Here is a 23,055-nt window from a genome sequence, read left to right as displayed (position 1 = left end):
TCCATGTCTTCAGAGCCCATTTTCTGACGGACGGACAATGTGTACACAAGACAGCCAAGGATACAGAGCACACATTAAAAGATAAATTTTTTTATGTATGTGTATATATATATATATATAATACCAGTCTGAAACAGTCACCATCTATACACAACAAAGTGCCCACACTGAGTCCAATTCATTTTGAGGTCGTCAAAACTGGGACCACCTCATTAGCATTCAAACACATGTCACTATTCAACATTGTGTTCAATCCTCAGTCACCAATGTTTGGTAACTATATAGCTTTCTGCTGAATAACAGAGTCGATGCTCCAGCTCACTAAAACCAAGCTGGTGTCAAGAAAGGTATCGGGTACCAACAATGTTCTCCTGCCAAAGACACATACCTGCATCTACCTTGTTAGCTCTCAGCAAAGGAACTGCAAACATTGCAAAATGTACTATCATATTGAAATGCTTTTTCAACTGTTGAGTTTTCCAAGTAAAAGGTATTAAATGAAATTAGTCTCCACTTTCTGCCCCACAATGGGAAGCTTGTCTGAATGCCCCGTAGCATCTGCAACACTTTATAGTTCTAGTGAGACAGAGAATGGCAATACTTCTGGTCTAATTTAGGAAAACACTGGTCGTTGAAGGCTACTCAGGTGTTCCCTGACATAATTATGACAATCAACATCAACAAGACTTCCAGTTACAATCCTTCTAGACTTGGTTGCAATGCAACATGACAAAGAGCCGTTGCAGGGTTGGACGTCACCATCTGCCCAACTCGCACCATCTCACTGTCTTCGCACCTCATGTAGCCCTGAAGAAACTTCACCAAGGTCTTTGTTGTAACAAACATTTCAAATTAGGAGGCGAGGTGTAATGGGCAATAATTACTGACCTTGGAAGTAGTGCACTTTCAACAGTTGGGCTCCAGTTCCAATCCCAGATGACATAGATCTTTACATAAGAACTCCTGTTGATTTCCTGTCACACTGCGGACAAAAATCAATAGCCTATTTACACGAGACCGCTCGAGCAGTATTCACACGGGAGATGGAAGCCTTCTGAAAGCGAAGATAGTTGACTGCGCGCACGTCGCGCCTTCGCAATGCAACCTCTGGGTTGTGTTTTGCAGTGGAGACGAGGATTGTTTGTTTGGCCTGCACCCCCCCCCCCCTTTTTCCTGTTTTTTTTTTGCTTGTTTTAGAGATGTAGCCCCAATAGCATTCTTTTTTTTTTTATGTCTGGCAAGTTCGCAGCCGCTGTTATGTGGGGCACCCACAGTGGTGTAACCCTTTTTTGGGCCTGTGGTTCGTATGGTAACAACGATGTGAATGTGGCGTGGGGGGGACTCTACTCATTGCTCCATGCAGGGGTACCCCATGTAAATACCACTTAAGTGTCTAGATTTTGTCAACAGTCAAGAGTCTTTTAACAGTTTGTTGAAGATCTGCCAACTTTCAACTAAGGCTGTTGTAAGGGAAATATCAAAAGCATACATCAGTTCATTGCACTAAAAAAAAAAAAGAGAGAGAGACCAGACTGCTGAGGTCTAACTTCCTCCATGCTTTTCAAGAAAGCCCAGGGTTCTGGATGATGGACTTGTAGATGGACGGTCTAGCAGCAGTCTATGTGACAAAGGCTGTTCAAAGCAGGAACAGTAGTTGTTCATACGCTATACAGGGTGTGCACATCGCTCGGCGTACTTACTCTCCAATGCTGGCTCATGAAAACGGATAAGTCTGCAGCTTGAAGTGGACAATAAAACTGCAATAGGATGACAAGTTGCACGAGGTGTGCTGAACAAAAGTTCTTTAGTTCATGTAATGATATGCTCAATGGTCCACTGAATTCAGTTCACAGCAATGTACCTTGACACAACCTCACCGGCATCATTGAGATGATCTTTCTGGGTAACATTCATTGATGAGCTGTTGTTCAAGCATGTTCCAACACTTTTTTATAATGCTGGCCGTCTTCTCATTTGCAACCCATTCAATGCAGTTACGTTTGAGCAACACGATGGTTTACAACATTATTAGGCCAGGCTACACTCGTTTCTTGTATGCCTTGGAGCGGTATTTACATTCTTCTATCAGAAGAACAAGTAGCCTTCGTACGCCAAACCTCAGGACAGTCAGTATTTCCTCATTTGTCTGAGGTGATAACAGTTTGTGCTGTGTGCCACATTCCACGATGACTTCTGTTGCATCAGCTTGCTTACAGGTCAGTCAACACGTTGAGGTTTGAGGCCTGAGGCACTGGGTACGGCGGCAATGGGTTGTTCCGAGAACGGGAATGCCTTGAGTAGCACCTTCGATCTGAACTGTCTCAATAACTCGCGTCACGCGGGCTATGATACACGACATCCTTCTTCTGGCCCTTCGGTCACAATGGCGGCAGTGGCGGCAGTTCGGCGAGCTCCCATTGGGCTGCGTTGGAGTACTCCGTTGGACGAAGGTGTGTCCGATCCGCGGCCCTGGACTTGACGAAGCAATCCCACATACCCTGGACTGGAAAGCAAAAAGAGGCACGAAATGCTGTAGGTAATTAAGAGATGTAAAAGAAGGTGGTTAAAAGGCACTTTAATGGAACAAGAGATGTAAAAGAAGGTGGTTAAAAGGCACTTTAATGGAATCACAGTAGAACACGTTCTGAGGCAAGTTGGGTCATAGCTTGAGTAGATGAAGCACACAGAAACAGCACACAGACAAAGAATAACATGAGACTGGTGCTACTTACAACTGTCTGCAAATAGCAACTGTCTTGTGTTATTCTTTGTCTGTGTGCTGTCTTTTGTGTGCTTCATCTACTCACACTTAACTCTTTCAGGCGCATTGTACTCAATTGCGTAGGTGGCAAACTTGCAGCTTTTTCTGAGAAACTGGTGCGCTTAGCAGTGATTTCATTATTTCAGTCAAACTGAATACCCTTATTGTTGCACATAAGTTGTTTTTTTGTACCATGTAGCGAACGCAGCAAGCAATATCTCACGTAACAGTGAGCTAGGTAGCACTTTGACCGCCGTTTTTGTGCAAACAGATTTTGCCGCGAGTGAAAATATTGATTGTTTTTTTCTCAATTTCGAGCGTAATGTGCATCTTTGAAACACAAAGTGATTCCATGATCCCTGGGGTGCTTACCTGACACACAAGAGAACATTTCCATGGTACTATTTCTAACAAATCTGACACTTTGTACGGAATTCTCCACATCGTTGTAAAAACTTACCTGCTGGTCTTTCACGCTCCAAAACTAACAAATTCCCTTTCTTGAGGCCTGCATATGCTACTTACGTGACAAAATAATTGATTTCGGTAAAAACAAAAAATGGCGCCTCAAAGGGTTAATGGAACTCGTGCGTACTTTTTCAAATGCATTTAGATAATAGTTTATGAACATAATGTGAACACTCATCCCCTTGTTACCTGAGAAGTAGTACTGTGTGAATTAAAATATTTTTGAAAATCATGTAGCCTCAACTGCAATATGTTGTAACACACAGCTAAGAAATAGAGTGTTTCGAAAAACGTATTGAGAAACCAAATATATTTGCATACAAAACACTTTCTTCAAAATTCTAGGGACTTCTAAGACATCTTAGGGAGAGAATGTCCTCATTCCGTTGGACTTTTCTTTACTGCAGTGCAAAGAATGTGGTTGGTCCTCTCCAAATTAGTTCTGCATTTGTTAAATGCGGAAAGACGTTTTTTTAAGCACGGAAGTAGCAAGTCATATAAACGGTGGTGAGGATGGCAAAGAGCATTATGGAGCAGGCTTTGCAGCAAGTGAAAACTAAATTTGGAACAGCTTCCTCGTGTTTTGCAGCAGGAGTTTACAGTGAAAATGTCGCGGCTTAAAAAAGTCAACGCACTGCACGAAGATTTGAGTGGTGCAGGGTTGTAGGCAGTCTCCTTTGCCAGCTCTGCATATTTTTTTTAAACGCACCCACACTAACTTACTGTGCAACACATTACAATGAGCGAAATTTTGTAGTGTTAACATTAGTGCAAACTTTTTTGTGCAGAAGTTGCAAAGAATGTTAAGATGATCATTTCAGTTTTCTTTTCTGTAATACCTCTTTGGCATAGTTTCTTTTTAAAAACTTAGAAAAAAGCCCAAGAGATTTCAAAACAGCCACATGACTGTGCTCCTATGTTGCAACGTCAGCACTTGAAAACGCACTTCGATTGAACGAACTCGCCAGAATGAATCCACCCCAGTCACAGCGACAGTCCCGAAATGACTGCGCCCTCTTTGCTTCGTTCAACTTATGATTCTGCAGCATGAGCCATGGCATAGCACAGGTGTGCCGTGCCTAGGCGGCACAGGTTCACAGGAGGCAAATTCAGATTTCTTGCAGTCCAGTCTGAATTCATCCGGTGTGACTTTGAAGTAAACATACAGATTAATAAAGATTCATGCTGTACATGCTCAAGTAGGTGCGAGCGGTTTGACCTTTTCAAGATGTTCAGAAATTGATTTGCTGGCGTTTAACTGAGCAGCGATATAGTACATCTTTCTGAACAAATCTATTACTTTTTGCATTCGTGCAGTGTACGGGCCACCAAAGATGAAAAGATGTAAGCTGGGAGCTTTTATTCCACATTTTCTTCACATGGGCATCACAGTGCTCGCAAAACTGTTTGCATGAAATTCACAAATTTAATAACCAATCTGGGAGAACGCTGAGTAACTGAACAAAACACCAATTAACAGAAGAGTACTTCAAATGGTTGCCTGACTAACTTGCATTCTAGGAGTCGCACAAGTACAAAGAGCAATACACCTTGGCAATACAGTACGATGATGCTAGTAGGAACCGCAACCTCGCATGAATGAGTAAGGCGTAGTTTTTGTTACCCCTTCATGACGTCTATGCTTTCACATACGCATAGAAGGTGAGGTTATGAAAAAGCATCAGCATGCACCCACCATTCTGCCAAGGCCCACTGCATCAGCTTGTCCAGGGCATCTGGGCTGGCGACCAGTGGCGCCACCAACGTGTCGCCAAGCATCAGCGCTAGGGGAAGTGCCCAATCGCAGCAGCGGGCCTACACCAGTGAAAGAGATGCATAGGAGAAATTGCCTTTCACCTCAGCATGCGAGATGGCAAGCTGAAGCGCACTCGTGCCAAGGTACCAGGCTAGTAATAAAAACGATATGCCACGATTCAGGTTCAAAAGTTCCTGCATGTCGTAAGAATGCTGGATATTATATACTTAGCTCACCTAAATAACTAAAACATTTTTTTCCTCCCAATCTAGCCTTCGCCAACGTCAGACACAGCCAGAAATGGAAGCCGCCACTACTGAAATCGATGACACAGCATGACCACTGTTTTAAAGCAAAGAGGAGTGTCTGCCTGCATGAGATCAGTGCTAACCCACATTTCTGCAATTAACTGCATGAACTTTAAAAATTCTTAAGCTAATTAATGTGCCTTTACACATCAAAGTCTAAACCACAAGTTACGAGGCATGATTCAAGGGACCAGCTTTCAATCATCCAGTGTTCTCAAATGCACAATGAAATCTCAATACACAGGCATTATATGCTTCGGCTGAACTGAAATGTGGCCTCCATGCCTGACTTGTGACCAGCAACACGATGCCAGTGTACAGAAAGGTTGACGAAAGCTTTCCGTGCACACAAGCAAGCACTAAAGGCACGCAATACATAAAATATATTTTATCTAAACTGTAAAGTACAGTAGAACCTTGTTAATTTGAAGCCTATGGGACTGCGTTAGGTAAATATTATAATTAAGTGGGTTTTCTAATTATCCAAAAACAGTGAAAAACTAGAAATGCGAGTGCAAAAAGTTGCTCAACCGCGTGCAGCACTTTAGAGCCGCTACCATAGCACTCAACACGGTCACCAGAAGGAGTCCTCTGTAGTGCCACCATGTTGAATCACTTGAGGTGCCTGCCCTTTCTAGGCTGTGAAAATTGCCAACGCATTTGTACAAAGCTTCTGGCTTACGGAGGTGGCCACTTTACACTGGACTAGATCCTCTGGCGAAGGCCAGCTTGGGCAACTGAATTCATATCAGAGGCCCTACCCCAGACAATGATGAAAAGTACACTTCCCATCAGCCATGAATCTGCCCAATCATTCCAAGGCTACTCTTACTAGTATCTGCATTATTTCAGTGGCTGTGCCAGTCACATGTGGCTTCATCCATTGTGTTAATCATTTTGCATACCAGCCAGCGCTGATCACTCATCGTGCCCCGAGGATAAGCAACTGAACTTAACAAATCACATATTCACTGAATTCCAGGGATTGTATTGAGCAAAAAAATAAACAAGAAAATTGCTGACGGTTTAACAAGGCTAAACATGAAATGTTGAGCGAAAGCATATTTTTGCAGTGGACATCAACACAACATACCTGAAAGCACGACTGAAAGCGCGTTTCCTTTCATTGTGTGATTGTGCACAGCAAAAAATAAACAAGAAAATTGCTGACAGTTTAACAAGGCTAAACATGAAATGTTGAGCGAAAGCATATTTTTGCAGTGGACATCAACACAACATACCTGAAAGCACGACTGAAAGCGCGTTTCCTTTCATTGTGTGATTGTGCACAGCAAAAAATAAACAAGAAAATTGCTGACGGTTTAACAAGGCTAAACATGAAATGTTGAGCGAAAGCATATTTTTGCAGTGGACATCAACACAACATACCTGAAAGCACGACTGAAAGCGCGTTTCCTTTCATTGTGTGATTGTGCACAGCAAAAAATAAACAAGAAAATTGCTGACAGTTTAACAAGGCTAAACATGAAATGTTGAGCGAAAGCATATTTTTGCAGTGGACATCAACACAACATACCTGAAAGCACGACTGAAAGCGCGTTTCCTTTCATTGTGTGATTGTGCACAGCAAAAAATAAACAAGAAAATTGCTGACAGTTTAACAAGGCTAAACATGAAATGTTGAGCGAAAGCATATTTTTGCAGTGGACATCAACACAACATACCTGAAAGCACGACTGAAAGCGCGTTTCCTTTCATTGTGTGATTGTGCACAGCAAAAAATAAACAAGAAAATTGCTGACGGTTTAACAAGGCTAAACATGAAATGTTGAGCGAAAGCATATTTTTGCAGTGGACATCAACACAACATACCTGAAAGCACGACTGAAAGCACGACTGAAAGCGCGTTTCCTTTCATTGTGTGATTGTGCACAGCAAAAAATAAACAAGAAAATTTCTGATGGTTTAACAAGGCTAAACATGAAATGTTGAGCGAAAGCATATTTTTGCAGTGGACATCAACACAACATACCTGAAAGCACGACTGAAAGCGCGTTTCCTTTCATTGTGTGATTGTGCACAGCAAAAAATAAACAAGAAAATTGCTGACGGTTTAACAAGGCTAAACATGAAATGTTGAGCGAAAGCATATTTTTGCAGTGGACATCAACACAACATACCTGAAAGCACGACTGAAAGCGCGTTTCCTTTCATTGTGTGATTGTGCACAGCAAAAAATAAACAAGAAAATTGCTGACAGTTTAACAAGGCTAAACATGAAATGTTGAGCGAAAGCATATTTTTGCAGTGGACATCAACACAACATACCTGAAAGCACGACTGAAAGCGCGTTTCCTTTCATTGTGTGATTGTGCACAGCAAAAAATAAACAAGAAAATTGCTGACAGTTTAACAAGGCTAAACATGAAATGTTGAGCGAAAGCATATTTTTGCAGTGGACATCAACACAACATACCTGAAAGCACGACTGAAAGCGCGTTTCCTTTCATTGTGTGATTGTGCACAGCAAAAAATAAACAAGAAAATTGCTGACGGTTTAACAAGGCTAAACATGAAATGTTGAGCGAAAGCATATTTTTGCAGTGGACATCAACACAACATACCTGAAAGCACGACTGAAAGCGCGTTTCCTTTCATTGTGTGATTGTGCACAGCAAAAAATAAACAAGAAAATTGCTGACAGTTTAACAAGGCTAAACATGAAATGTTGAGCGAAAGCATATTTTTGCAGTGGACATCAACACAACATACCTGAAAGCACGACTGAAAGCGCGTTTCCTTTCATTGTGTGATTGTGCACAGATGGAAGCTGCTGAAGATGATGACATGCAATGCACAGTGTGGGAGTGTGTTGCAGTTTAACACGAGGCGCGATCAGCTGCGACGATAGCATAGTGGTCTCGTGCAGTGGCCAGTGAAGCTGATCTGTTAGCACCACCGTGGGTTCGAAACCCAGTTGCGGCAACATTTGTTTTACTTCTCCATGTTGGCCAAGGTCACCACCACTTAATGTCCTGTTATTTCTCGCTATTTCCCGCACCGCGCGATTAAATTGAGAGGCTTCACCACACACCAGCATTTTCTAGGTTAGGTGGCCAATAGTGCTTTCGTACTAACAATTCACTGCGATTCACGAAGCACAATATGCGTTAGCACGTGGCACGTCATGCACTCATGTTCTCCATACATCGAGCATCTTTCGTGGAACCTATGTACCTGGCAATGGGGGTCACTGTCCTCCTCTCCACTACGACGACGACCCCTACGACGACGACCCTTACGACGACGACAACTACGACGACGACAACTACGACAACACCGACGACGAAGACACGGCCAGACTTGAAGCTTTTACCGCTGCCCTTAAACCTTATTACGCACGCCAAAGTATTCGTAGTTTGCATTCTCCGTGTTTATTGTCATTTTAAAGCATCGAGATGATGCTTCTTTGAGAGGGGGTAATGCCACATATCATTGTAGTGTCCGTTCGTTCACGCAAGGCCGCAGGAAAGGGGTGTTATCATTTTTGTTCGTGACGCGAGAAGCGACCGGACTAATCTCGATTGATCACAGCCATGAACAGCTGCATCTACGTGTTTCCAGATTACTCTAGATGATCTCGACCTGTTATCTCGAAGTTTGACAACCGACGAGCACGTTTGTTGCTTATGCCGCCGCCTAGTGATTCAGTTCTTTTGCGGGCACAAGTCAGCCCAAATAAAGAGCTTCCTTTCCAAGACTGGTTGGTGTCTTCCTGACCGCTGGACTGCCGTCACTACAACATGACAATATGCGTTAGCACGTGGCATGTCATGCACTCATGTTCTCCACACGCCGAGCATCTTTCGTGGAACCTACGTACCTGGCGATGGAGGTCACTGTCCTCCTCTCCACTACCACCCACCCTCCTCTCCATATTCCACTCGGTGGAATTGCACAACACATGATACGTTTCGTGAAGATCGGATAGTAATGCTGACGCATTAAAAAGGAAATGAGACCAATAAATTCAAGTGTCTATGCTCCTCACTCACCTGTCCGAGTATGTGCAGCAGGTAGCGGGCCTGGGCTTCTGCTTGCGGCGAGCCCCGAAGCTCAGCCACACTGGCAGCATGCAGCCCTGCCTCATCGTCTTCGGGCCACCAGCTTTCCTCTGAGGTGCTCTCCGAATCAGCCGGCGAGCCGCGCGTCATGCCCCCTTCCATGCCTCCATTGCGCTGCGGCTGCCCCACCATGGAAGAGGCATGGGGTGTGGCTTCCTCGTCCCCAGCCCCGCCCACTGGGGTAGCCCCGCCCCCACCGGGAGGTGCGGGACTAGCCGGCATGGGCCACTCGAAATCCGCATGCACGGACTTCAGTGCCGAGACAAAGTCCTCCACATGAGCCGCTCGGAGCCTGCACGAACCAGAAGGAAGTGCAGGGATTCAGTGGTGAGGCCTGAATGTAAAACACTACAAATGGTAGTTGGCACCGCGCTCACCTTTCCTTCTCGAGAAAGCTCTGAAGTGGGAAGTCGAGGTGCGCTGCGAATGAACCCAGCTTGCGAAGTTGTCCGGCCGCCAGCAGCTTGCGAGCATGTCGCGTCAGGATGACCTCCATGAACACCTGGTTCACTGTATCCTCATCCCTGAAAAAGCAGTGGGGAGTAAGGGGGGGGGGGGGGGGGCAAGAAAAACGTGAAAGGACAGTCTTTCAAATAATACTCTAGCAATACTTAGGGGCTCAATTAGGCAAGTGATGCTCGCACTGGCCTATACTGCTTCACCATGGAATTCACAATCTAGCTCTGAATCACATTCCATGTGATTCCGTGCGGTTCAGAACTGGATTGTGAACGTTAAAACACCCACATTCTGCTGGACTGCCCCACAAACAAAATATTAAGGTGACACTTGATGTTCACTGACAAGCACCACAAAAAATAACAAAGTAATGCAGGTTGAACTTAGAAGACCTGCCTTAGCTGCAGACAAGACCAGTGCCCTTGAAGATATCAGGGAGCACAGAAAGAGCTCTTAACCAAACCCAAGAGGCACATGCTGCCTAGAACCAAATTTAGAAAGTGAAAAAAGCATTTTATATTTTTCCTTGACAATATTTTTTTTTAGACATATGGTGGCAGGGCTTCTCCTAAATGAGTGCTTAGATTGAGTGAATGGTCATGTGGTGCACAGTGGCGCTGCAAAAGGACCGGCCACATTTATTGCTGAAGATGACTTGCCATGGATGAGGCAGTGTGGCAATCACCAAAGAGCTGTGAAGAAGGCTGCTTTTCGATCTGGGCACCAAATGCTTTCCGATTCACTTACGCTGCAGGTTTTTTGTCTTCCTTGCAAGTGCAGAAGTGGTGGTGCTACAGTCACTTAATGTTCCGATTATAAACTTATTAATGATTAAAAGTATACAGAAAAGAGCTGCTTTAGAACTTCCAGCAAATGATGCATTTCCTTGAAGCACTGGGCATGCAATCAATTTCTGGATGGGTGTGGCACAGTGCTATCTCAGTGCTATCAAGTACGTCGAGTCTCCGACAGAAGCCTAGTACGACACAAAAAATTCTTCTACTTACGTTGAGGGTCCGGCTGAGGGCCGCGGAGGTGATGAGGAGGACTCAGCTTCAGGGTTGATGGCCCGCAAGAACCGAACAAGGTCACGTGCCAGTGCCCAGTGGGCGCCATCCAAAGCAGCTCCCAGCAACAGCGTTGCGTGCTGCCGGCTCACGAGCGGCACTTCCAGATTCTGCAGGACCTGTGTCACGAGAAGGAAGTCACGCGCATTCAGCTTTGAACAGCTACGAATAAATAAATGTGTACCCTCCTCAGGCCCCTAGTGCAGTATATATAAATATATATATAATGCAGAGCCATATCCTCCACCATCCTATGGCGTGAAGCTCTACATTATTTGGAGAAATTCCACTGCGTTTTGGTTAATTTGGACATGACAGCCAAATGCATGTATGTACAAGTGTGGCGACGGTGAGCGAGTGATTCAGAAAAGGTAGCACTACAGTCAAAACTCGATTTAACGAAACCCGATTTAACGAAAATCTCGATTTAACGAAGGTATCCTAATTCCCCCTCAGACGCCCATAGGGTTCAATGCTTTGACTAACCTGAAATAACGAAACCGATTCCGTGATCTGTCCCGATTTAACGAACCTTTTTTCGAGAAATAAAGGTGAAAAAGTGTTAATTTTTGGTCTATTTTGTAGACAGCACCCCAAAATTTATTGATTGCGAGCCAGCGGTAACAGCGCGGAGCACCTTCAGCCCGTTGCTTTTTTCAAACTGCGCGGCGCAAAACGAGTTTTAATTTTGAGTCGAGCTCACGAGATGGCGCCAGCAGTAAAAAAGTTTCCTGCCACATTTCATAGATGGCGCTGTTGCAGTTCGCGTGTTTTTTTTGTGTGTGTGTTTGTGTGTTGTGCTCTGTGTTCGCTCTTGTGCGGATATTTCCCCGTGCCTCTGAACGCACGTCTTTGTCAAGCTCAGCTTGTTAGGCCTCCATCAGTCTAGCCTTGCTATCGTGAACGCGGACGTGGTGTGTGCGAGCAAGCGCGCCGCTAACCCTCCTGACTAGCAGATGGAGCCCTGCAAGAAACGAAAAAGGCTTACCCTGGACGAGAAAGCGGACATAATTCGTGCTGTGACAAGTGGACAGAAGAAATGTGACGTGGCTGCATCACATGGCATTCCAGCGAGTACTCTCTCCACAATATTGAAAGGGAAAGATGACATCCTCCGCGCCACTTCGTCGGAGAATCTCTCGCGCAAAAAAACGCTGAAGACCACTCCTCAAAGCAAAATGGAAGAGGCCCTCTTCGCCTGGTTTATGGATTTGCGGGCGAAGAATATTCCCGTGAGTGGAGACCTGCTCCAACAAAAAGCTCGCTCTTTCGCGTGCTTGCTGGGCGACAACGAGTTCAAGGCAAGTCCCGGCTGGCTGTCGCGCTTCAAAGAACGACACGGCATCGTCGCGAAAGTGCTTAGCGGTGAAGCGAGCAGCGTAAGCATGGCTGTAGTCGGCGACTGGCAGTCTGAAAACGTGCCCGACATTCTGGGAAAATATGCCCCCAGCGACGTCTACAACGCCGACGAGAGCGGTCTATTCTACCAAATGCTGCCTAAAAAAACACTCACCCTGAAGGGGCAGGCGTGCCACGGCGGCAAACACAGCAAACAAAGGCTGACTCTTTTGCTGTGCGTCAACATGGACGGCACCGACAAACGAGACCCGCTTGTCATCGGAAAGAGTGCGAGGCCGCGCTGTTTTAAAGGCACCAAGAAGCTTCCTGTGAAGTACGTTGCCAATTCAAAGGCGTGGATGTCGCGTGCCATTTTCGCTACATGGCTGAAGGAATTCGACAGCGACATGTGTCGCCAGAAAAGGAAAGTGTGCCTGTTGCTGGATAACTGCACGGCCCACTACGTTGCAGAGGTCGAGCTGACCAGCGTGGAGCTCCGCTACTTCCCCCCAAACGCAACGTCCGTGGTTCAGCCCTTGGATCAAGGGATAATTAATAGCGTGAAGTGCGCATACAAGCGTCGAGTCGTCGACAGAGTTCTCCTCAACCTGGAGCTGAAGCGCGAGACGAAAATAGATATTTTTATGGCGGTTGAGATGGTGGCGGCGACTTGGAGAGCATTGAGGCCGTCGATAATTGTCAACTGCTTCAGGACTGCCGGTTTCGGTACACTAGGCCCTGAAACTGCCGAAGCTGGTCCGGACTGCGCGAGCGCCGTGCACGAGGATGAAGATGCCTGGGAACACCTTCGCTCAGTGGATGAAGTGCCCACAGGCATAAGATTCTCAGACTACGTGAACGCCGACGCAAACGCAGTCACAACGGAAGTTTTGACTGATGCCGATATGTTGCGGCTTGTAGGAAGCGTGGAGGGAGTGACGGCTGAAGACGCTGCCGACGACCCTGCAGGTGCCGAAGCTCCCGTGCCGACACCAGGTCAGGTGATGGATGCTCTCGATCTGCTGCGACATTTTGCCGGCGCACACGAGGGGACGGAAGACGCGCTGGACGCACTTCAGACCTACGAGAAATCGGTGCGGCCGTTGCTCACAAAGCGCACGCAGGCAAAGATCACCGACTTCTTTGGCGGAAAATAAATTTGTAGTCCCCTCGGGCCTTTCTTGTCGAGTAAGAATTTTTGTTGTTTCTTTTCATACGCGCTAGCGGCGCTGGTCGTGGTGTTGGCGCTACCACTCGAAAGTAGCACGGGGAGGAGGTGAAGCGAGCGCGGCTTTGACCGCTTATCTGTTCTTTCAGCCAGCTTCGCGGTTGTTGCTGCGACACGCGTCTTATCTTTCCTCTTTATCTTTCCTCTGATCTTTTGACTCTCCTCTATCTGCACTAGGCAGCGGTGGTGGCTGGGCTGAGCCAGTAGGCAGGGTGCAATTTCCTTTCACCCTTCTCTCAGTCGCAACAAAACAGCAACAAGCAGCGCACGACTGCTGCGACACAACAAAGCACAAAAAAAAAAGACGCCAGCTGCTTCGGCCGCTGCTAACCTCGCTTCCCTCGCCCTTTCTCACGCTGCTGATGACGATGACCACACGGATCGCCTATGAGCAGTACAGTAGCGCCGCTCGTGGCAGTATTTTTTTCTTTTTGCTCTCGGCGCACCGGCTTTGCGTGCTGCGGAGTGAAGTCGAATTAACCGACGCACGACCAAATTTGTTCGAATTAACGAGAGTTTCACCCCACAGACTTTTATGTATAATTGTAGGGACCTCGCGTGCACGTCGAGTTATCCAATTTTCCGAATTAACGGGGGTCGAATTAACGAGCTTTCACTTACCACTGCGGTAGTTTATGGCCTCCGCGATCGGCTCCGGCGGCTCGCCGTCGCGGAGGCCACGGGTAGTTATTGCTGCCGCGGCAAAAAAACCCCCAAAGATAGCGCTAGTTGTATGATTACCAACTTTGGCGCCAATTTGTCATTAGCTGTGTGGCTTGCCGTCCCGTCGGCGGTATTTAGGGAAGATTGTTGCGCCGCTAGCCGAACCGTCCTTTGGGTCGGTGCTACCGGCGTGAATTCGTCACGCGCGAGTGCGACGAAAAGTGAAAATGGTACGTGCTAACCCAAGAAATGTGCCCAAGAAATGCCTCATTCAATTTAACGAAGTTCTCGATTTAACGAAATAATTCACGGCTCCCCTCAACTTCGTTAAATCGAGTTTTAACTGTATAGCCCCAGTAGCATTTAGAATTCCAACTAAAATGTAAAGGCTCCACAGTCATCATTATAATTATCAGCCGAGAAGGCATGATGAGACGCTATTTTGTTTCGCGCTGCATTCCATCATTGCATTCTTTGTTTTCATCGCATGCAATGTGGAGTGTGCTGTCAGTGTTCTTAGAGTTATGGTGGCATCTGTAATAGTTTTACACCAGGTTGTGTGCGTGTACGCAGGGTGTGCTTTTTTTTTTTTTTGCAGTGAGTGTGTGTGGGAGGGGGAAGCTGTTCATGCCCTGAGCGTCCAAGACAACATATATGTTGGTTCACCCAACAACATATGTGCACTGCACCATGCACCATTTCATAAAGCTGCAAAAAATAGTTACCGCCATGTAAATTCCTTCCACTGAAGATTTTTTTTCAAGAAAAAAGTATGCTGTTGTGAGGCAATTTGTTATCTTTTTTACAATCCACACCGCCTCGATAATTCGGCATTTGGTTAATTTTAGATCCGAATTAACGAGGTTTTACCGTAGTTCTTTAGACCATACTGCATCTCAAACTCAAGGTGCTGACACTTGTGAATTAAAACCTGACACACTGAAACTGAAACATTCTGAAGCCTGATGCATCAGAGACAGAGCACAGAGACTAACTTTGCGCATCAAAACTGCTGGAATCAAGCTTTATACAATGAAAACCATCTTTCAAAGCTGGATGCCTCAGGACCAGCAAACCAACACAAATACTGAAGTACTGACGCTTGATGCAATACAGCAACTGAGATTTGAAGCCCGATTCACCAGAATTGGTGCATTCAAGCTTGAAGATAAGACTAGGTGCTTCAATGCATCAACTGTATAGCTAGCTTATCAATGCTTTCTGCACCAGAACAAGTATTTTTTTTTTGTTGTCGGTGCAGTCAAGCCCCCCCTTTTCTGTCAAGCTGTGCGCGCTGGAAGAGTGCTAGTGTTACCAGCAGGTAGGATGCGGCAGTGTCCAGCTGTCCCTGCAGCAGACACTCCTGAAAAAGGTCCTTGGGGTTCCCCACGGCCGCAAACAGGTGGGGCCACAGGGCTAGCTCCGTCTTGCGCGCGCACTGCACCACTGTCTGGAGGAACACTGGAAACTCGCGGATGAAGTCGATTACTCGCGGAAGCAGTGCATCTGTGCATGGAGAACAGAAAACAAAAAGTCACAAAAATGAAATAAGCAGTTGTTAACTGCCAGTGCATTGTGATTACAAAGTCCAATCACAAGTCACTGGTTGCTAAGGTCACCGTCACTCCCAAGAAGAGCCTGCTTCCACCAAGGCAGCACTCAAAACATGAAGCAGCCTATCTATGCAACCTTGCTTACTGCAGTAGGAGCTACGCATTAATCTAGTGCAACGGTCAGTCCTTGCCCACAGTCAACATTTAAAAGAAAAATCGACTCTGAGTTCTAATGCAGTTGCAGAGTCTGCAGCAATTTTTTCTTTGTTTATTGAGTTTGTGTTGCTTTCTATGCTGCCATGGTACCTTGCAGGGTTAACATGCCAATGAATACCCGAATGACAAAACCACACAAGGAATAAAAGAGGTATGAACAAAATCAGAAGCCAAGAAGAGACCGAAAGTTGTCAAAGAATATGATTAAGAAAAAATACAGCCCCTATACATATATATACATATATATATCTTTTAAAATCTGTCCTATCTTTACTGCCACACACACAAAAAGGCTTAATTTTTGTGCTGTTTCGCTTTCCTTAAAATTTACACTGAACACACGCTGCTTGAATCTTGCAGATTTTCTAAGAAAGATCCTAGGATCAGATAAATGCAGTAAATGGCTAAAAGCATACTCAATTTTTCAAGAGCAGGTTGTACTAGTTATAAACACGCATTCTGGTTATGCAGGCCTATGCTGAACCGAAATGACACAGAGATACTGGCTTGAATCCCACAAGGCAGCCTCCCTAGCTTCCCCCACAACAAAAACTCTACGCTGGACATGCTGTTCCCAGGTCTACAACCGGTCACATAAAAAAGAAAGGACCACCGCAAGACATGTCAAACCCCACTCTTTTTTTCTGGTTGCTGTCTTGCCCTAGTGCAGGACCCTTAGCCAGGCTACCACCATTTCAATCATCACCAGCAGAAGCCCGGCCAAGTTCACTCCAGGACAAAGGCGTTCTCCTCTTGGATACCTCCAATCAGCCCTTTGTAGTCATTTTCTCCCACTCTACTCCAATCGTCCTCCTGGACTTCTCGCACGTCCCGAGCTTTGGCCACCCTCCACATTTCCTCTCCCATGGTATATAATCGGTTACTCTGTACACACCATAGAGTTTCTTACTATTACCTAGAGGGAAAGCTGGCGGCGCTGCATTTCAGCCACCATGGACGCCCAAAGCATCATGGGGCGGTGAGCTACTTGTTGCGGCACAGTTGTAGTTTTTCGGAAACATGAAGTGGCACTACTAAGACGTTTCATTCCGAAAACTCTGTTCGTGTGTGCGCAGACGACTTTCGCGCGAACGCAGTGTGCAAAACCCTTAGTAGTGAAAACGCGACGACACACGACTCCAATAAAAGGTTTCACTTTTCCGAAATGCCATTAAAAAACCTCTTATAGTATTTAAGCAACAACATCTTTTTTGAAAACATATTTACTTTTAAAAGTGCGCCTGTTAATTACGAAATATTAGTTTTTATAGTGTTCACTACTTGGCCAATAGGAGAGCGAGTTGTCTCTTAATTTGAGCAAACTTTGCACTTAAATGCTTTTCTGCTCGTTTGTTGCAATCATTAGACCAGATATTGAATGTTAGGACGTTTGTAGTTACCAAACAGCTTAATTTTTCTATTATTTTTTGGCCAAAAGTTGCAGTTCCGCAACAAGTAGCTCACCGCCCCATGATGCTTTGAGCGCCCATGGTGGCTGAAGTGGCCTCGAGGGGTCGCCATGCAAACTCCCATAGACGGGCTGCCAGCTTTCCCTCTAGGTAGTAGTAAGAAACTCTATGGTACACACAGTGGAAAAGCAGGGCGGCCGAAACGGTACCAGTGGCCCAGCCGTACCGGGAATGGGCTCCGACGACATGGCCTCCTCTTCCAGCACCTCGTGCAGCAGCAGCTCCAGCGAGTGGTGGAAGTAGGGCAGCTCGGCACAGCTGCGCGCTATCTCCCACGCATGGTAGCCCAGGCTGCAGCCACAGGGGAGAACAGGGTGGCTCAAACTACTGCCTTGTAGGCTAGTTACACTGCAGCTGCATTTAAAACAGCGGTTCTTTCAAGCACAGCTTTTTTTTCCCCAAAGCATTTAACCAGAGGAACAGGCTGCCATATTCCACCGTCATGCCCTCTTGTGTTAACTCATCTTTGAAAAGTATGAATGGCATTTCCTTCACGAATTTCTTACGACAGCACAGTTATCTCATGTTTATTTCTCATGATGTATAAATAAGGGGCTTTTGGGTGGCTGGGTGAATGAGAAGGCCTGTACAACTCCGCAAAAAAGTTGTCAGTCAGTTCTTCCACCCGTTTCTTTCTTCATTTTTTTTTACTCTAACAGCTGCGTCTGCAGCACATCTGCAATGGAAGCAAAAGGCATCAGAATGTCTCCACAGGTTTAACGCACATAACTAGTAGCCAAGAAGAAACAATCCAAGGCGTTGGGTCTCCAGGCAAGTCATCACAGCTTCTCCTACACGCAGCATGTGTCTGGCTTTGCAAACAAATGGCCGATACTCAAACGAAAGTGACAACTACGATTACAATGAGCTGCTTGCGTCCCTCTCAAATTCCCTCGCAATGCTTGAAGGCAAAGCAAATACCATGGCGTACTGCCCAAATGCACACTATACAGGTCATGAAGGACAATGTGAGCCTAGTGATAAGCAAGTCTGTCATAGGTTTTTCGTGGAAACTCTAAGTCAATCCTGTTTTTTTTAAAAATCAGAGCAGTGGTTCTGGCAGAACCCTTAAGGGGGGACACTGGTCTTGAAAAGAAAATTTTATTAATTTATTCATAGTTATGAAATTTTCTGGGCACATGTATTTTTGTGCGCTGATTCTAGATATGTCATTTAATTTAATGTAAAACAATTCCTTGAGCACCTATGCACTTTTTATGCAAGTATTTTGCGGAGAGTTTTGCAGAATTTGCTGCAGGAAACTTGCTGAAATGTATGCCATTGGGTTCTCTTGATACCAAGGAATGCAATAAGGGTAAAATTATCATCCTGGCTCTCATAGAACTTGACTAATAGGCTACTGGAACTGCCACTTCAGAAACAGGAATACACACTTTCCTTCTCATTTCTGAAGCGACAACTTCAAAACTTTATAACTTAAGTTCTATGATAGGCAGGAAGACAATTTCACCCTTATTGCATTCCTTGGTGTCAAGAGAACCCAATGGCATACATTTCAGCGAGTTTCCTGCAGCAAATTTTCTTCAAATCTCCACAAAATACTAGCATAAAATGTGCATAAGTGCTCAAGGAATTGTTTTACATGAAATTAAATGACATATTTAGAATCAGCACACAAAAATACATATTCCCTGAAGATTTCGTAACTGTGACTTCATTAATAAAAATTGTTTTTTCAAGACCAGTGTCCCCCCTTAAAAAGGTAAAAAAGGCAACTAACCTGCAAAATGCAGTAAACAGTTACATGGCATTGGTGCCATTAGCAAAAGCCCAGTGTAATGTACAGTTTGCAACAAGTGACAGTTGCATGAGCATTCAGTGTTTTGTTGATGTAATCCACATGGATGGCAATAAGAACAGTCGTAATGGATGGTGAAGCAAAATGAAGTGGTTCCAGCCCACACTCACTTTCGGCACAGCAGCTGGCGCAGTATCAGGTGCAGGTAGACTTGACTCTGAAAGACGATGAAAGCAACAATTTATCAGGACGGTTACACTACTGCAGCTAGCCACTCTTTTTCGCTCTCTAGCAAAAGCTGCTCAGAGCAGCAAGAAACTTTACTATATCAGTTGTTGCTGATGGCATGGTTTTAAGGATGGTGTCTAGTAATTTGGCTGATTACTGAGACATCTAGGGTTAGAAGACAGACACAGAAATACCTTTCTTCCCGCCCCATCATCCCATTATGTACAAATGATTTATTTTTAGATCTCAGATTTCATGCCATCACTTTTTGAATTGTGTCTAAAGTCTAGATGCATGAATATAAGGCAACCACGAATATGTCATGAGAGAGAAGTTAGATTCAAGAGAAAACTACAGTTTTGTGTGAACACAGCATCTTCCATGTCCTCATTGTCGTTAAAGCGGTACCTGAGCGCAGAAAAACCAACCATACAGTGCCGCCGCACCTCTAATTCATGCTGTGCAGTTACCAGTCCTGTAAGCGTTTGCCCCTTTCTTTTCCCTTGCCTACTTCCCTCTGCTCTTTTATTGCCTTCCCTTTCTCAACAGCCCGCACTGCTTTCTTTCAACATTTGTGGCCAGCCTTAGCTTGTTTTTTAACTCGTGTGTGCTGCACACTTTGCCTCTACGGCCCCAAGGTTTTCGCAAAGTTGGCTTCTCCTACAAGTTCACAAGCCAGGTGGTCAAGCCACCTCAAAGAGCGCTGTTTTGTCGTCTTTCAACATCCGTTACCCTCCAACTGTTGGCCTTGTGATTGCGCTTTTCTGCGGCTGTTGCTCAGAGATGCTCTGGACCATGCAAGCGCTGGCATGTCATCATTCCACAGGGAGTACGTTGCCATGGCAAAACAAGCTTTACTATAACAGTTTTTACTATAACAACATCCAATTACTGTTCTCGGCAAAAATTTATTCTCTGGATCTTTCTGAATACACTGACATTTTTCCGGCAGCAAAAGATGCAATTTTGTATTTAAAAATCTTCCCACCAGGGAATTCAAACTCATGACATCCTTACCAAAAATGGCGGGTTAACATCATTTTGAAGTGAATGGCAGCATAGCATAGCCTTTGAGAACCGTGCCAAAAATTCTGTGTACACATTTTAGTAATTGTAAAATTGGCCGGTGATGGTGACACCAGTGTTTTTTTTTTTTTTTGCATTTTCTAGCCTATAAAAGCTTCATTTTTGGTGACAGGGCCTCTTTGTAATTAGAATACAGCACCACATCGATACAGGCCAACCGAATTCTATTTGTCCACACTGTTAAAGATGTCTTCCCTCTAAACCCAAACACAATCTCTGGTTGTCTATGAGAGACCAAATGGGACCGCAGATTCATTTTACTACACCTATATTTTTACTATGCGTGACTTCCTATTGCGGAATTCTAATGTATGCTACTGTAGGGACCCTGCATCATGTTTCTGACTTTCTAAATGACGAGGTTTCAGCAAGATTCTGTAAGAGTTGCGGACGATGCCATCTGTCAAGCACCGTATTTACTCGCATAATAGGCGCACTTTTTTTCCAGAAAATCCGGCTCAAAGTTCGGGGTGCGCCTATTACGCGGGGTAAAATTTCCGGGAATTTTTCGACTTGGAAAATTGAACATACCGCATAAACTCACTCATGTACGGGCCGCACCCCATTTTCCCGAAGAAAATATTTTAAAAAAAATCCGTGTACGGGCCGCACCGAAATTTTCCACCACCCACGCGGGAATAGCCTTTGAAATGCACGCGCCGAGGCCTTCGCGATCGGCTCCGGCTGCGCGCAACGGGCGCTTGATCGCGGAGGCCACACACCCGCACAGGAGCTTTCAGACGCCGCCCACGGAGGGCGCCCGAGGCCAAGGTCATCAACATCAACGTTTTCCTCCGCCGCGAGCTTTCGCTATCTATATTGCCATCAGCATCACCAGCTCCACTTTTTTTTGTTGTTGTTGTCAAGCACCGAGGAAGATGTTGTCAAGTGCCGGGAACTGCGGTAGCGTGTTAGTTCATCGTGGTTTATGGCTTTGCCGCCGAGCGTTGCTGTTTTAGCTCGACGGGCAAACAACTTAATAGCTACACGGCTGGGAGTTTGCTCTCGAACACGGCAAGCGTGCGGCAGTTGCGACTGTGGCGTGCCTAAATTTTCGTACGCGACTCCAGGTGCCGAGGTTTTCGCGGGCCTAAGTCGGGAACGTTTCCGGCTGGAGATAAAGCTTTCCAAACAGACGTTTAAAGTTAGCATCCCTGAAAACTGTGTGCGGCTGTTGTACGCGATGTCGCTGTATGTGCTGTGGGTCCGCAGCAGCTGCGACGGCAGCAGTACTAGTGAGGACTAATAGTCAGTTCAGCAAAAACTTTGTTAAAATAAAGACTGGGGGGGGCGGCGAGGCGTCGGCTTGCAATCGTGTAAATACAGTATTGGTCACAGTGCCAAGTTCGGGGTGCGCCTATTATGCGTGGAAATAAAAAAATCTGATTTTTCGCGGCCAAACTAGGGGTGCGCCTATTATGCGAGTGCGCCTATTATGCGAGTAAACACGGTATTTCATGCTGGCAAATGAGTCCTGCAAAGTGCAGGGGAGATGCAGATTTTCCTAAGTTGTGTTCAGTGCATGCAAATTCAACACTTGCAATAATCAGGTCAATGGGACCTCTATGCAGTACTGTACACACTACACAAAGAGTAATGTGCAATTTTCTGATTCCTGAAAACGAAGGAGCTGTCCTCGCAGAACCGCAGACTCACCGACTTTGAGACGACACAGAGGGGAAAGGGGTCACTCCCGCACAGTGCTGTGTCACTCTCCGCACCTAGCACCACAGCTTCCTCAAAGAGCACAGCTTAAAAAAAAAAAGAAAGAGAACAGAACACAACCATTGTGAGTCACACATTTCTTGATAAAGTACAGTAAAAGAAAAAAAACAACAGATTAAGAGAATTTTTACACGGCAAAGCAATATTGTAACGTGGCGGCCAGCCGAAGAATGAGGCGTGGTGAACGATGGCTATGAGATGATTTAATGGCCGCTGGCCTAGCGCGAGCGCTCCGTCCCGCGCCACTGCCAGCTTCGCCTTCGTCACACTATGCCAGCTTCGTCTTCGTCACACTATGCCAGCTTCGTCTTCGTCACACTACCCGGGGCCTCCGAGCGATCATCCCGATCGGTGATGAACAGACGGCGAAATGGCGATGGTCTTGAGTGAAGGATCGAACAATATGTAGAAGATGGGGCAGTGCTGGCCGCCACGATGAGAAAGATGAGGGAATGAGTCCCGGTCCACGAAGCATCCGGGCCGTAGGGTGCCAGGAGCTGACGGCCGAGGCCCTTGGACGCACCGAACGGCAGGGGCAGGGGGGCGGTGTCCTCATGTGTGGGCAGGATCTTGGGTCGGTCGGGTCTTGGGTCGTTCGGGTCTTGTGGTCCGGGCGGGCGACGGGGCAGGGGTGAGCGTCGAGGGTGGTTCAGGTCGGGCGGGCTGGGGCGCGGCCGTGCGGCGCTGACCAGGTACTCACGGCCGACGTCCACGGCAGGCCCAGGATGCCGAAGCTCCGTGACCAGGATGGCGATGAAGAGACCCCAGCACCTCACACCAAATGTAACGTGGCGGCCAGCCGAAGAATGAGGCGTGGTGAACCATGAACGAGAGATGATTTAATGGCCGCTGGCCTAGCGCGAGCGCTCCGTCCCGCGCCACTATC

At 46.1% G+C, this 23,055-nt stretch overlaps 1 protein-coding gene across 1 annotated transcript in view; it reads right to left on the bottom strand.

Moving 5' to 3' along the window:
* Positions 1-1,785: 1,785 nt before the first annotated feature.
* Positions 1,786-23,055, bottom strand: part of Rich (Guanine nucleotide exchange factor subunit Rich) — a 42,968-nt gene continuing 21,698 nt past the window's right edge. Inside the window, exons 18-26 of the mRNA XM_089544243.1 lie at positions 22,101-22,195; positions 19,301-19,347; positions 17,538-17,662; positions 15,449-15,639; positions 10,845-11,023; positions 9,756-9,902; positions 9,310-9,670; positions 4,926-5,044; positions 1,786-2,503 (exon numbers count right to left, since the gene is read on the bottom strand). Of these exons, the coding sequence (XP_089400369.1) occupies positions 2,344-2,503; positions 4,926-5,044; positions 9,310-9,670; positions 9,756-9,902; positions 10,845-11,023; positions 15,449-15,639; positions 17,538-17,662; positions 19,301-19,347; positions 22,101-22,195 (1,424 nt within the window). The 3' untranslated portion in view covers positions 1,786-2,343. The remainder of the gene's footprint in view (positions 2,504-4,925; positions 5,045-9,309; positions 9,671-9,755; positions 9,903-10,844; positions 11,024-15,448; positions 15,640-17,537; positions 17,663-19,300; positions 19,348-22,100; positions 22,196-23,055) is intronic.

Source organism: Amblyomma mixtum, chromosome 1 (genome assembly GCF_055824585.1).
Source record: "Amblyomma mixtum isolate Tamu chromosome 1, ASM5582458v1, whole genome shotgun sequence".
NCBI classification, from domain to species: Eukaryota; Metazoa; Arthropoda; class Arachnida; order Ixodida; family Ixodidae; genus Amblyomma; species Amblyomma mixtum.
This window is presented reverse-complemented; position numbering and strand designations above follow the sequence as displayed.